Source organism: Sinocyclocheilus anshuiensis, unplaced genomic scaffold (genome assembly GCF_001515605.1).
Source record: "Sinocyclocheilus anshuiensis isolate Anshui unplaced genomic scaffold, SAMN03320099.WGS_v1.1 scaffold879, whole genome shotgun sequence".
Lineage (NCBI taxonomy): Eukaryota > Metazoa > Chordata > Actinopteri > Cypriniformes > Cyprinidae > Sinocyclocheilus > Sinocyclocheilus anshuiensis.
The window spans coordinates 649,247-662,489 of record NW_015546063.1 but is presented as its reverse complement, the minus strand read 5'-3'; the positions used below and the strand labels follow the sequence as shown (position 1 = coordinate 662,489).

Genomic DNA, 13,243 nt, shown 5'->3' with positions numbered 1-13,243 from the left:
GAAACCTGTACTTCACTTGATGAACACCTCAATTCTTGCTGCAAAGGAAGAAGACAGTAATTTAACAAAGTCCATAAAGATGAAGATTCTAGAGTACATGAACACGAAGTATGACAACCCAGCAACTCAAGAACTTCTGGACATGACCTGCTTTACGGACCCCAGATTCAAAGCCACCTACATCAGCTCTGACAAGGTGTCAGACATCAGAGCCAGGGTGATGTCTGAAATTGAAGCAACTGTGCCAAAGGTAAATGTTAATATGACAATAGTAAGTGACAAGATAATGCACTATAACTAGATTTGATTACAATATTTACTTTATTTCTCTATTTTAGGAGCAAAGCTTTAGTGATCAAGATCACCAGGGCATGGGTCCATCAGATGTCACCCTAAAGAAGGCCAAAAAATCCCTGGGCAGTTTCTTCAAGACATCCCCAGCTCTGTCATCTATGGAACCATAACACACTGTAGAAGCTGAATTGAGCAGCTACATGATGTCTCCCACCATAGACAGTGAGATGGACCCTCTCACTTGGTGGCAAGTCCATCAGGTCAACTTCCCACACCCGAGTAAACTAGCCAGGAAGTATCTCTGTATACCAGCAAGTAGTTCACCTTCAGAGAGACTTTTTAGTACATCAGGAAATGTTGTGACGTGCCAACGCACATGTTTAAAACCTACCAAAGTCAATATGCTAGTTTTCCTGGCAAAAAACCTGGAATAAAATGTGTTTCACAGCACATATGGCATTGCATTGTGCTAAAACATAGGTTTGTATGCTATTACTCAATGCTTACATGTTAATACTTAATTAGTTTATTTATGTGGATGTTGACAAGATGTTAGTATTTCCACTACATACCAATTTATTTAAGGCCTGTACACTTTCTTTAATAGTATTTTTTTATTTAATTTGTTTAATAATATTTATTTTTATTTAAAAGAAAACGGGCAAGGCAAGGAAATATTTTCTTTAAAAGATGCTCTTGATGATTGTATGGATACATGTGAATAAAAAGTAATGTTTGAGAGTAATGCATTTTTTGTGTTTGCAGGTCTATGGTAACAGCAAACCAGAAATCAGAGTATCTGGCGAGGTTTTCAGTCATTTGTAGTATTTTAAAGTCTAAATGTTTGCACCTTCCTTCACAGTTTTTTTTTTGCCTGAATTAGATTTAATTAGATCAGAAGATATCTATTACCCGTTTATTTTAGTATGATCATTACCTATATAAATTATTTTTAAAAATAGCTAATAAAAATAGCATTTCTCTAGGGAAATGTTATATCGCAAGAAATATCGTAATCGCAATATTCAATATCGCATATTTTCCCAATATCGTGCAGCCCTACAGTTAACAGCATACCTCCTTAAACAGTAACAAGTACAGTGCTTTAGCCTCTGAGACCAGGAACTTATTTCCACCTTCCTGTTCCTGTAGGACAGGGGTAGGTGACTAAAGTGATCATTAGCTAAAATGATTGACATTTGTTGCCTTACGCTGATCCAGTTAAATTTTAAAAAGTAGGTCGACACAAACAGCAGTTAAACAGCCATAAGCAACCATAAATAGTCTAAAAGTTCCAGACATCTGAAATGGTTGTAAATTTGCCAAGACGTAGACAAATGTGAATGCCTTGACACACAGTGAGGAAGATGAGGCAAAGAAGAGTCCAATCATGAAAACAGTTTGAGCACTTTTTGATGTTTGTCAGCAAGCTTTTTGCAAAAAGCCTTTTCATGCTTAATTATTTCGCTAAATGACACTAGTCGTTTACCAAGTGATTTTGCCCTCAGCAAAAATCCAAGGGGGCCTGAAAATTACGTAAAATTATTTTATAGCTAAAACTACTAAATATCTAACTATGCATCTTTCCATCTATTAGATACACTAAATAAATAAATACACACACACACACATATTGAAAAATAATGTAATCTACTTTTATTTGTGACTTCTAGACCTAAAAATCATGAACATGAATAAAATATCAAAATGCCATGTGGATTTGTATAACAAATATTGTAGTTATGCCGAACACTAAAATATTTTATTGTGAAGTAAAAAAACTTTTTTCTTTTTTTTTTTTCTTTAATCCACAGAGTGGACTGGAAGAGTATGTAAATAATTCACTGTTAGAAAGATTGGGATGCCAGAAAAAATTACAACTCCTGGACTTCTGAAATGTAATAATTTTAATTATATTTGCTTATTGGAGTCAAAAAGTTGAGAACCACTGATCTAGTATGTTTGTGGAGGTCTCTGGGCTAACAAGAGACTGGGCTGGGTGGTTTCTGGGTCTGTTCAAATTAGAAAACCTATGATAACTCACCCAGTGTCTTGATCTCTATTGGATCACAGCCATTGAGCTCTGTCATGCCCTGCACTTCTGTGAAAGTGACGAAATCTCCACTCTCAAATCCATGCCGTGCTTCATCCAGACATGTAACCACACCAGCACTGTCCTTTTCACACACACACCACACAAAAAGAGCAAAAGGTTCAGACAGCCAGAAGTTTAACAAATGTCAATGTGACACTTCATTCGCTCTGACTCTACAATAATCAAGGTTTAAAAGTTACCATCACACAGTATAATTTAGCCAAGTCCAGTTAACAATTTTTACCTTTGTGATCATTGAGATCATGGCGCTCAGTGGCTGCTCTCCATTGATGTCAAACACTGTCATTTCCTCCCCAAAATCACAGAACAGTTGCCTATTGAAATACAGAACATACATGAGACAAAATAATACCCAAAAACCTTAACTCAACACAAAACAAGAAAGGTATTCTACCCAAACAGCCCACGCGTGTCTGCCACGATGCCATTACTACCATTACTATGGCAGAAGTCACCAACACGCATCTGCTCATCGAGGCTGGAGTTGGTGAGCTGGTCAAACAAAACTTTAACTAATGCAAAGTTCTGTATGTATGTGGGAATTTAGTCCATGTGTTGAGCTTATGAATGTAGTCCAGTGGAGCCATAACAGCAGTACCTGAAACTTGGTCAGGGATTCGTTGGTGAGGGCGCCAGTGAAGGAGGTTACAGGCACATAGCTGTTGAGTTCTGCCAGTCGAAGCTGACTGACCTCCGCACGGTTCTTCCCAAGATCCTCCTCTAAAACTAAAAACTAAGACATGTAACAAACCCTATTATTTTTATTACTACTACAATTAACATCACACTAATTTCCTTATTCCTTATTCCTAAAATTATTTTTTTTAGTCCACTGAATATTGTTATATAATGTCTTAATTTGTTAATGTTCACTGCTGTTCAAAAGTTTTGGGTCAGTAATATTTTATAATGTTTGTAAAAGAAGACTCTTATGCTCAGCAAAGCTGCAATTATTTAATACAGTAATATTGTGAAATATTAATACAACTTACATTTTTCTATTGCAATACATTTTAAAATGTAATTTATTCCAAAGCTGAATCTTCAGCAGCCATTAATCCAGTCTTCAGTGTCACATGATCCTTCAGAAATCATTCTAATATGCTGATTTGGTACTCAAGCAACATTTCTTATGTCGTAAAAACATTTGTACTGTTTAATATTTTTGTGGAAACTAGTGTTGGGCCGATAGACGATGCCATTGTCCATCGCCGATGTTGCGCCGGCATCGTGATCCCCCCCCCACCCTTTTGAATGCACGATCGCTTTTTAGTTTCACTATCACTTTCGAGATTCGTGATCGCACGTACTCTGTTTATACTATGGAGCGGCAGTACTTGCAACACATTTTACAAGATTATATGTTTGTCAATGGTACTGAGGATCTGCAAATCATTCGCCATCGTCCTCATTCATCTCTCCTTACACCGTGTCTACACCGGACGCGACAGTTGTCGTGTCGCGCCGCATCAGCTAAAGACTGCCTACACTGGACGCGACAAAGAATCATTTGAAATTTGTGTCAGCACGTCATAAATAGAACGCGGCAGCAGTTTACTGTCAGGGATTTGTCGTGTCACGCGCGCCGCATCCAGTATAGACAGCATCACTGATTATAATGAGTTCTTTTGACTGATCTATAAATAATCTTAATAATAGATCAGTGGTTCTACAGTATTTTTTCGCGCCGCTCGCATCCGGTGTAGACATGGTGTTAGGAATCGTTAGTTGTTTTCCCTTAAAAGGATTCACGCTTCAGGCACACCCCCACCCGCTTGCCCCTGCCGATGTCATCGTCCATCGCGATGTTTCACTGTAAACGTCTACAAATTTGGCATCGGATGATATCGCTCAACCCTAGTGGAAACCAGGAAACATTTTTCTTAGGACTCTTGATTAATAGAAATTTGAGAAGATCAGCATTTATTTGAAATATTTCAAATATTTAACATTACTTTATCTTACTGACCCCAAACTTTTGGAGAGTAATGTAATTTAATTGTCGTTTGAGCCATCAAATGTGGATTTTGACTATACTCTTGTTTTAGTTATTTTACAGCCCCTCTGCAGTAAATTAGCAGCAATGGCTGTGTTTTGCATTCACACACTTATGGTTATGACTCATGACCAACCACTGACCTGTGACGAAAGGTCATTCCACTCAGCCACGCCCTGGTCGTGCAGGGTGACACTCTTGACTCCTCCCAGAATGACATTCTTGGCTATTTCTACACCCAAACCTCGCAGCCCTGAGATCAGAACATTGGAGCTCTGCATGCGTTTCATAGCATCATGGCCCAGTACGTACCTGAGAGACACATACTAAATTTAACAACTACTCATGTGATCGCTTATTTGCTGAAAAAGAACATTCTAAAGGCCCCGATATACTTCAAACGAAATCGAAGAACGAACTGATATGATGTCATTTCGAACAAAATCAGGCCGAAACGAAGTTCGTTTTGAATTCATTTAGGCAGTTCGAAACAGCTCACCAAAGCGAACTTTCTGGGGGAGTTCGTTTTGCCTCCTAAACACCTTTGAGCTTCCATTGGTCCGTGGCGATTACGCAATCGGTGGGTGTGTTCTGAAACTCCACCTTCTTTGACATGAGATTTTTTTTCCTCAATTCGTTTCTCATTCCACGGAGGTCAGACAGGAGAACAACATCTAGAACAGCAACAACACCAAGTTACTAGCAATATGAATACACTGGAATAGCTGAGCTGCCACAGATATATCCGCACCTGTACGATCGCTCGCGGAGAGACTTTAAAGATTCAAAGAAAGCATTTAATTCCTAGAAAGAAATTGCAACAAAGCACGAGTTATGCAAAGCGACATGCAGAAACATCCGATGCCAGCTTTCCAAAGCCATGAAAAGAATGAAAGAAAGAGTGGAGATAAGGTGGCGAGTAGCAAATACATGTTTCAAATAATTATTTTTACAAGCGAATTTGAAAGGTATGCAATAAATGAAATGCCAAAAGAACATACAATAATTAACCTTTGTTTTTATCCAAATTAGATCATGACGCACAAAATATAAAAAGGTGCAATAATTTACCCAGTTTAATAAAATAAATGAACAATCATAAAATAAAGTAACATGTTTGTGTTATTGAAATGACTGCAATATTTTTTTCACATCATGCTAAAGTTTTCAGACTAAAAAAAAAAAAAAAAAATTTCAGACTATGAGCCATTCACACTTCCCATAAAGGACTGAGTATGGAAACGGAATGGTTCTTTTGTATTGCAAACATGATACTTGACTCTGAACTGCTAATCATTATTCTTTTGTCTATAATATTCTGACCATTGGTACCCGTCTCACACCTAGATACATTTCATCATTTCATCGTTGTTGCGTTTAGGGCATATGCGCGAGCGGCGCGAAACATAATAATCTACAACCCGCCTCCAGCAGCGTGGGGGTGTCAGAAAGTTTGAATACAGTATACCGTCGCTCAGCCTTTTCGAGCTTCTTTTTGCCCCCAAACGAAGAACAAAAACGAACTTCGTTTGACGTATATCGAGGCCTTAAGGATACATCAAACTGAAATGAAGGCCAAACTCACAGCTGTCTGGAGTACAAGCCCTCGTCGATCTCAGCATCATTCCCATTCTTAGCCATGCCCTGCAGAGACCAAAACCACAGTTATCAGACTATAAATAGACAAGCATAACTCATGAAACCGGCTGCCTTTCAACAACCAGGCACAGTAAAGAATGAAGATTATATTCACAAAATATGTGCCTACACATACCAGTTTAGATTGCATATAACCGGGACATCTAGACAAACAAGTTAGTTTTAAAAAGCTTGACTTGAACCCACGTTAGCTGGTGTGTGGGACAGTTCGGTTCTGACAGAGTTAGAGGAGGAGCAGTGGGATCCCGTCTTCGTCTCTGATCCTGACACGCGACGCTTCTTGGACAGCGGCGAGCTGGACATCTAGAAGAAAAGAAAGCAAGCTCAAACTGTATTTTCAAGTGAATATTATGAATTCGGAGCGCCTAAATATTGTTATGCAAACACTGCAGATCACGTGAAATCTACAGAGAAAATAAAAAGAACAGGTCACTTGGTTTTGGTGGAATGTTGTTTCCCAAATGAAACAAACCAGTTAACATCTCAGTGGAGGCTTAAAAGCATTTTCAGGCTATTTGCACTAGGACTTGGCAAAAGCTCACGCGTTATTCCCACAAACAAATAGACAGCAGTGGTGCAAATGAACAATAATAGCAACTAGCACCCAGATGGTTTGAAAACACTATTTAATGTGCAAGCACCTGGATAAAAATAGCTCTATTAATTGTACTTTTACTCATTATTGAACAAAGATGTTTTAAAATCTTGGTATACAGCCAACATGGAACAAAAGAGCACAAATGTATATACATTTTTTTTTTTAAGAAAAGAACAGACAAACGATCATGTGTTAAAAACAAAAAAAAAACATGTAACATGCATTTAGAAGAATGTTGAAATATACCCTTAAATACAATGACTCGTTTCCACCGAGTGGTACGGTTCAGTACAGTACTTAATTATTTCTGTTTCCATTGTCAGAAGTTGTGAATGGTACCAAAATAGTTAACCGTACCACTTTTTTGGGACCCTTCCGTTTGGGTACCTAACACAGTAGTCCGGTACCTAAAGGGTGGAGCTAGACTCACTGCAGAACATTGATTGGTTGACAGAATCGTCACTAGCGTGTGCTACAAGGGAATGACAACACAAGGGGAATGAAGCGTCTCCTTCACTCGTTCTGCCATGCTGCTCATGTGTGTTGGGCTTGTTTACATCAGTGTGCAAACACAAAATATAAAAGTGTATTTTATAATTTTATATTTTCACACTCATACACACAGACAATGTCGCTACTTTCCGGCATACACCACACCTATCAAGTAATGGTACTGTTGGCGGGGGAAACGCAAGACAGATCAGGGTGTACTGTCCTGTATCGTACCGTACTGACCCATACCGCTCGGTGGAAATGAGCCATAAATGGTTATTTCAGCACTGGACAGTTCCTTTACAGCAATGCAGTGAAGTCAGCCTCATTATAAAGGACACAGAAATTCTAGTCTATTAAAGCAAGGCTAGTTATTATTAGACTACTCATATTTCGCAAATAATTCCATTTCATGAGTTTGTACTAAGAAAAAAATCAAATGAAAGGGAAAGCACCAAACTACATTTTGATCACTTATACATGGAATTAAAACAATAAGGTTTGTCTTTCCACAGCACAAGGAGAGGCTGATGTCTGCCGCAAGATGAAGCGCTTTGGCTATAAATAGCTCGAGGACAGAAGCGTTGTGTTTATGGTGAACGGCTCCGTACATCTACTGGCTCACCCATTCTGCCTTAAAAACGCTGATTCATGAAAACAAAACTGCAGTGAATGTCGCATCCCAAGACCGGTTCCGTGCAGTGTTTCCTCAACACAAACTTAAACTCTTTGATATGAATGGACGGTTGCCCATCCATTCATTTCCCAAGTATCATGTTAGGATATCTCACTAATAAGGCGCTGAGTGGCCAAGTATGACGCGGAGTTCAACATTCATGACATTCACTAAAATGTGGGGTAAGACACAGGGGGAAGACTTGCTTTACTGAAAGGAAACGTTATAACGCTCTTTAAGCTGCAGTTCAACTGCCCTCGAAAGAGAACGTAGATTCTAGAACTACTACAAACTCACGAGCGGAAATTCCGCATGCAATCGTGCCGTTCTGAACACAACTCTCGTCATTTGAGCGATAGTACTGTCTGCATTTGCTCACTCATGTTGCTCTAAACCTGTATGGCGACTCCCGTGCTACATAAAACGAGTCATCAGGCAGAAAATGACAGACTCATTCACCATTCACTCTCGTTTTTTCCATACAATGACTGAGGCTGTCATTCTGCCTGACAACAACTTTTTTGTTCCACGGAAGAAAGAAGTCGGTCATACATGTTTAGAACAACAAGAGAGTGTTATACCGAATTTTAATGTGTGTTTAATAAAACCAGAATAATGCCCACAAATTCCATTCGCGTACAGATAGTGAAGTGAACTTAATATATTGACACACCAAGATTACGATATGAGCAGATTGAGAATAAATATGTGCGTGACATAAGCAAAAATAACATACAAGATCGATTATCTCGTGGAGATCAACGGTCACACCTGCTTTGTAAATTTCAGATATTCCCTTCCGTTTCGAAAAGCAGCACACACAAAATCATCCGCAGTATGTCAAGATATCAAATGTTAAATAAAGCATGCGAAGCAGGTCGCCTGCCGCTAATCAGATTTGCCAAATTTAACCGGATGATCACTTAGCAAGGAACACGAGGGGACTCTTAGACACCTAGCTTGCTACTTGCCTTGTAATAGTTGGTGCAGGCGGTTTACGGAGCCTGAGGCCTAGCTCACTACAGTCCCAAATTCGCATGCTAACCAGTGAATGAAAGAACTCGGCGCCTGTACAAACACAACGATCTGATCCATGCTGATCACCCAGAACATAATTATACGAGCCTGGGCGAGTACAGTCGGGGAAATACACGCTATAAAGCGCTATTCGAGCGGACAGCTGCTTGCACTGAGCGCAATGTTTGTCTCTTACCAATAATACCTCTCAGTCCACTCCCAGTGTCAGCAAACCGCTCCTCGTGTGAAACTAACTTAGATGGTGCGGATTGCGGGCTGATGTAGATGCGAGGAGAAAACGGACAGCAACAGCACGAACAGCTCTGAGCGAGATGCTGTGAAAAGCCCCCTTCACTATCCTGCCGAGTCACTGTGTCGTTCAGTCTGCTGCCTGGCTGCGTCGCGTTTCTGGGTTGGTTTCAGCGAACGGAACAAAACCAAAATGGCAGCTGTGGCACAGGGGCGGAGCTGCTCGGATAAAGAGGAACAGGAAAAGGTGGTCTGGCCAAGACTGCTGCAAATCCTCTGCAGTCGCCCATTGGCTGCCCTACCTATGACTTTACGGAAAACCCACCCACTTCTGCATATGCCGGGACTTCAGGCTCCTGTAATTGATATTCAGTTGTGCATAATGAACTGAACCACGTTATCCATTGTCATGAGGCTGTGGATAAAGAACTGAATCCATGCTGTAGAAGGATAGTTCGCCAAAATTAAAAATGCCATAATTTACTTCCAAACCTGTATGACCGTATCTTTTATGTTCCACAAAAAAAGATGTTAAAAACTGTCTCAGTGTTTTGTCAATGGTTACCAGATTTCTTCAAAATATAGTGTGTGTTCCACAGAAAAAAAGGCAAACAGTTTTTGAAAGATGTGAAGGTTAAAGAAAATGACAGTTTTTATTTTGTGTGAACTTTCCCTTTAAATGGTTTTATGTCCTGGACAATTTACATATGAGATACAAATTATACTGAAAGTAAAAGCAACGTTTTAAGGAAAAATTATGATGTGTGTATTATTTGAGTCCTAATATGTTGGAAAATAACAATATATGTTTTCTGACATATTTAACGTCCTTGCCCTTATAAACGCTATAGATATATGAAAACAGTACAATTATAATCTTGTTGTGGATGGAAAATATGTTTATGCATTCAATCTACAATTCTCAATTTTTTTAAAGACACCATTTTGTAAGATATTGTCATAAATGTCTCTCAATGGCACTCTAGGCTACAGCAATGTAAAGATAATGATTTACTTACAATTAACAGCCAAAACGAAATGTACATGCATACAAATGTACATATTTATTACTACTCAAAGTAAACATTATGGCATGCAAAACCTTTTGCAATAAAAGAAACATGCAAATCTATAGAATATTTGTCAAATGGCTGAATGGAGGAATAAAGTGCTTATTTGATAACTTAATAGACATCATGAAGCAAAACACTAAAGCAGTTGCTGCACTTATTCACTCTACTTAACATAAACATGAAGAAAGCCATAGAACCTGCTAGTTGACAGCTGTCTCTGTAAAGTAGGTCACAACTATTTTACTAAGGAGCACACATACTTGACAAACCATTTGGGTAAAATATTTCACCCATGCAGATGGGTATAAACGGTGGCATATTAAGCCATAACAAAACCATAAAATAACAGCCTGTAGAAACACTGAACATCCACACTTATGATGCATCCATAACACTGAAGAATAGCTCTCGTTGATTTGCATAGAGTAGTTTACCTCTCCTAAACCAAAAACCCATGTAAAACTGTCTTTCAAAAGCAATGACTGCTAAAATGAGGGGTTAGGCATGGGCTTTCTTGTAAATGAGAGGAATAAGCGTTGGGGGATGGGGTGATACTTGTGACAAAGGCCCAAGTGGGCCGCTTATTCTCGCATATGGTGCATATACAAGAAGCAAATTTCCCGTGTGAGTTACCCCTACAGCAGGCACAAATAATGTCAACAATCCCCAACGCATCGCTCACGCACCTGCACTTGATAGTCAAAACCTCGCAGTCCGAGTGAGCCAGTTAGCTCGCTGCAAAACACCATCTAAAAATTAGTTTCACATAGCAGTTGTATGCTTACTAAAGAGGGATCGTTGGATTTAAAAAAGCTGCAGTTTACATTATAGCAAATCGATGCTAACAGTGCACAGGGTTACATAAACAGGTCGAGTTTTTGATCAGTGATCTAAACGGAGAAGCAAGGCAATGACAGGGTACCCCACATACTGACAAGTTTGATTCAGTATTTGGTCTATTTTTCCTAGGGTGAATCTTGAGATACTTTTAAAAGACTGTAATCTAAGCAGTTGTGCAGATATGTGGGCTGACAAATTATCTCGCTATCTTTCCAGGCTAGCTTTCAGGGAAACGATGCGAGGACGTTTTGCGATAACGTTAGCCTGCAAAAACGCAGCTTGTTAGCTTAGCGCAACCTTCTTGCAGAGCATGAGGGAAATCTGAAAAATAACGCGAACCGTATGACGGGAGGACTAGCCAACTTTTCCGCAAGGATTAGTTGGTTTCCTGTGATGTGCGCCTGGGGCGCATTGTCTTACGCACGCCGTTAGCTGGCTGTTCGTGAAAAAGTGGCCAGTTGAAATTCACAGGCAAATTGTTGCGCCTAGCTAGCCAACTTCAGCGGTAAAAACTTGGCTCTGGCTAGCTGTGACTGTGTTCTTGTGGACACGTTAGCTAGTTAGCATTAGCTAGGCACATAAGTATGCAGAAATCAGTGATCTAAGCGGAGAAGCAAAGCAACGACTTGGTACCCCACACGCTGACAGGTTTGATTCAGTATTTGGTCTATTTTTTCCTAGGGTGAATCTTGAGATACTTTTAAAAGACTGTAATCTAAGCAGTTGTGCAGATATGTGGGCTGACAAATTATCTCGCTATCTTTCCAGGCTAGCTTTCAGGGAAACGATGCGAGGACGTTTTGCGATAACGTTAGCCTGCAAAAACGCAGCTTGTTAGCTTAGCGCAACCTTCTTGCAGAGCATGAGGGAAATCTGAAAAATAACGCGAACCGTATGACGGGAGGACTAGCCAACTTTTCCGCAAGGATTAGTTGGTTTCCTGTGATGTGCGCCTGGGGCGCATTGTCTTACGCACGCCGTTAGCTGGCTGTTCGTGAAAAAGTGGCCAGTTGAAATTCACAGGCAAATTGTTGCGCCTAGCTAGCCAACTTCAGCGGTAAAAACTTGGCTCTGGCTAGCTGTGACTGTGTTCTTGTGGACACGTTAGCTAGTTAGCATTAGCTAGGCACATAAGTATGCAGAACTCACCACATCCGATATTACTTGGCCTCTCCACGGTACTGAATACAGAAATACCTCACGGGCAAAAGATAAACAACAAAAAGATCAAATTAAACCGTTTCTGTAACTTTATCCCTGGAAGTGGCGAGAGCTCCGTGACTTTCCAGTGTGAGGGGAGGCTGGACGGTTGCCTGACCGGCTATTCCCTGCACCGTTAACAGTTCAGCCAAGTATTCTTCAGTTCATGAGCGTAGAGCCAACATGTGCAGAGTTTGAGTTGAGACTGTGCTATTATTCAAGATACAGGAAAATAACACAAAATTGTTTTTATAATAAACCGTCATATACATTAATTGCATTGATGGCCAAATGTTAAACGTTTCTAATAATATTTTACAATAAACATAATTGGGTAATAATTAAAAAATGTAATATAGTTTGTCCATATCATAATTTTACCATTTCTATCTCCCCACAGAGTTACAAAATAGACTCGCCCAAAGCGTGGGTTGCGCCTTGCGCTATGGGAGATGTAGTTTTTATGCGTTGAAATGTGCGTTAAAGGGTTAGTTCACCCAAACATTTAAATTAGCCCATAAATTACTCACCCTCAAGTCATCCTAGGTGCTCCGGAGGGTGAACAAAGGCCTCCTGTAGCGAATCGATGCGTTTTTGTAAGAAAAATATCCATATTCAAAACGTAATAATCACTTGAATTTAGCTTGCGCTCACTGTTTTAAACGGAAGCAGTTAAACGGAATGACGTATGAGGTCGGCTTTGCGCATGCGCGGCTCAGAAGTGATGCACGCGGAGAGATCGAAACAAAACAACGGTCACTAATTAGAAGTACAAAACGAGGATTTGTAAAGAAGAATGTCGGAGGATTTCGATATAAGCCAAGAGGAGACTGGTTTTCCTTTGCTAAAGTAAGGAAACTTTGCTTCTTTTGATCCTGTAAACAAACGTTGGTTTTCACGAGACTCACCGGCGCATGCGCAGCACTGACCTCATACGTCATTCCCCCAGAACTGCTTCTGTGTACAACTGCTGGCGCAAACTAGATTCAAGTTATTATTACGTTTTGAATATAGATATTTTTCTTACAAAAAT

General features: G+C 39.8%; 1 protein-coding gene and 1 long non-coding RNA gene across 5 annotated transcripts in view; both read right to left on the bottom strand.

Annotated features, from left to right (window-relative positions):
• Nucleotides 1–12,373, bottom strand: part of uba1 (ubiquitin-like modifier activating enzyme 1) — a 28,685-nt gene extending 16,312 nt beyond the window's left edge. The window contains exons 1-4 of one of the 4 annotated variants that reach the window (XR_001635473.1): nt 12,249–12,373; nt 6,252–6,368; nt 5,992–6,050; nt 4,550–4,718 (exon numbers count right to left, since the gene is read on the bottom strand). Coding sequence is in view for 1 of the 4 variants with exons in the window: in XM_016500916.1 (XP_016356402.1) it covers nt 4,550–4,718; nt 5,992–6,050; nt 6,252–6,368 (345 nt within the window). In the remaining 3 variants the exon portion in view is untranslated. The other 3 variants (XR_001635472.1, XR_001635471.1, XM_016500916.1) reach the window with 3 other exon arrangements.
• LOC107699605 (uncharacterized) lies at nt 2,048–2,836 on the bottom strand. The gene is made up of 3 exons (XR_001635474.1): nt 2,805–2,836; nt 2,634–2,724; nt 2,048–2,471 (listed from the first exon to the last, which is right to left on the bottom strand). It is a non-coding gene; the product is annotated as an uncharacterized LOC107699605 (long non-coding RNA).
• Nucleotides 12,374–13,243: the final 870 nt, after the last annotated feature.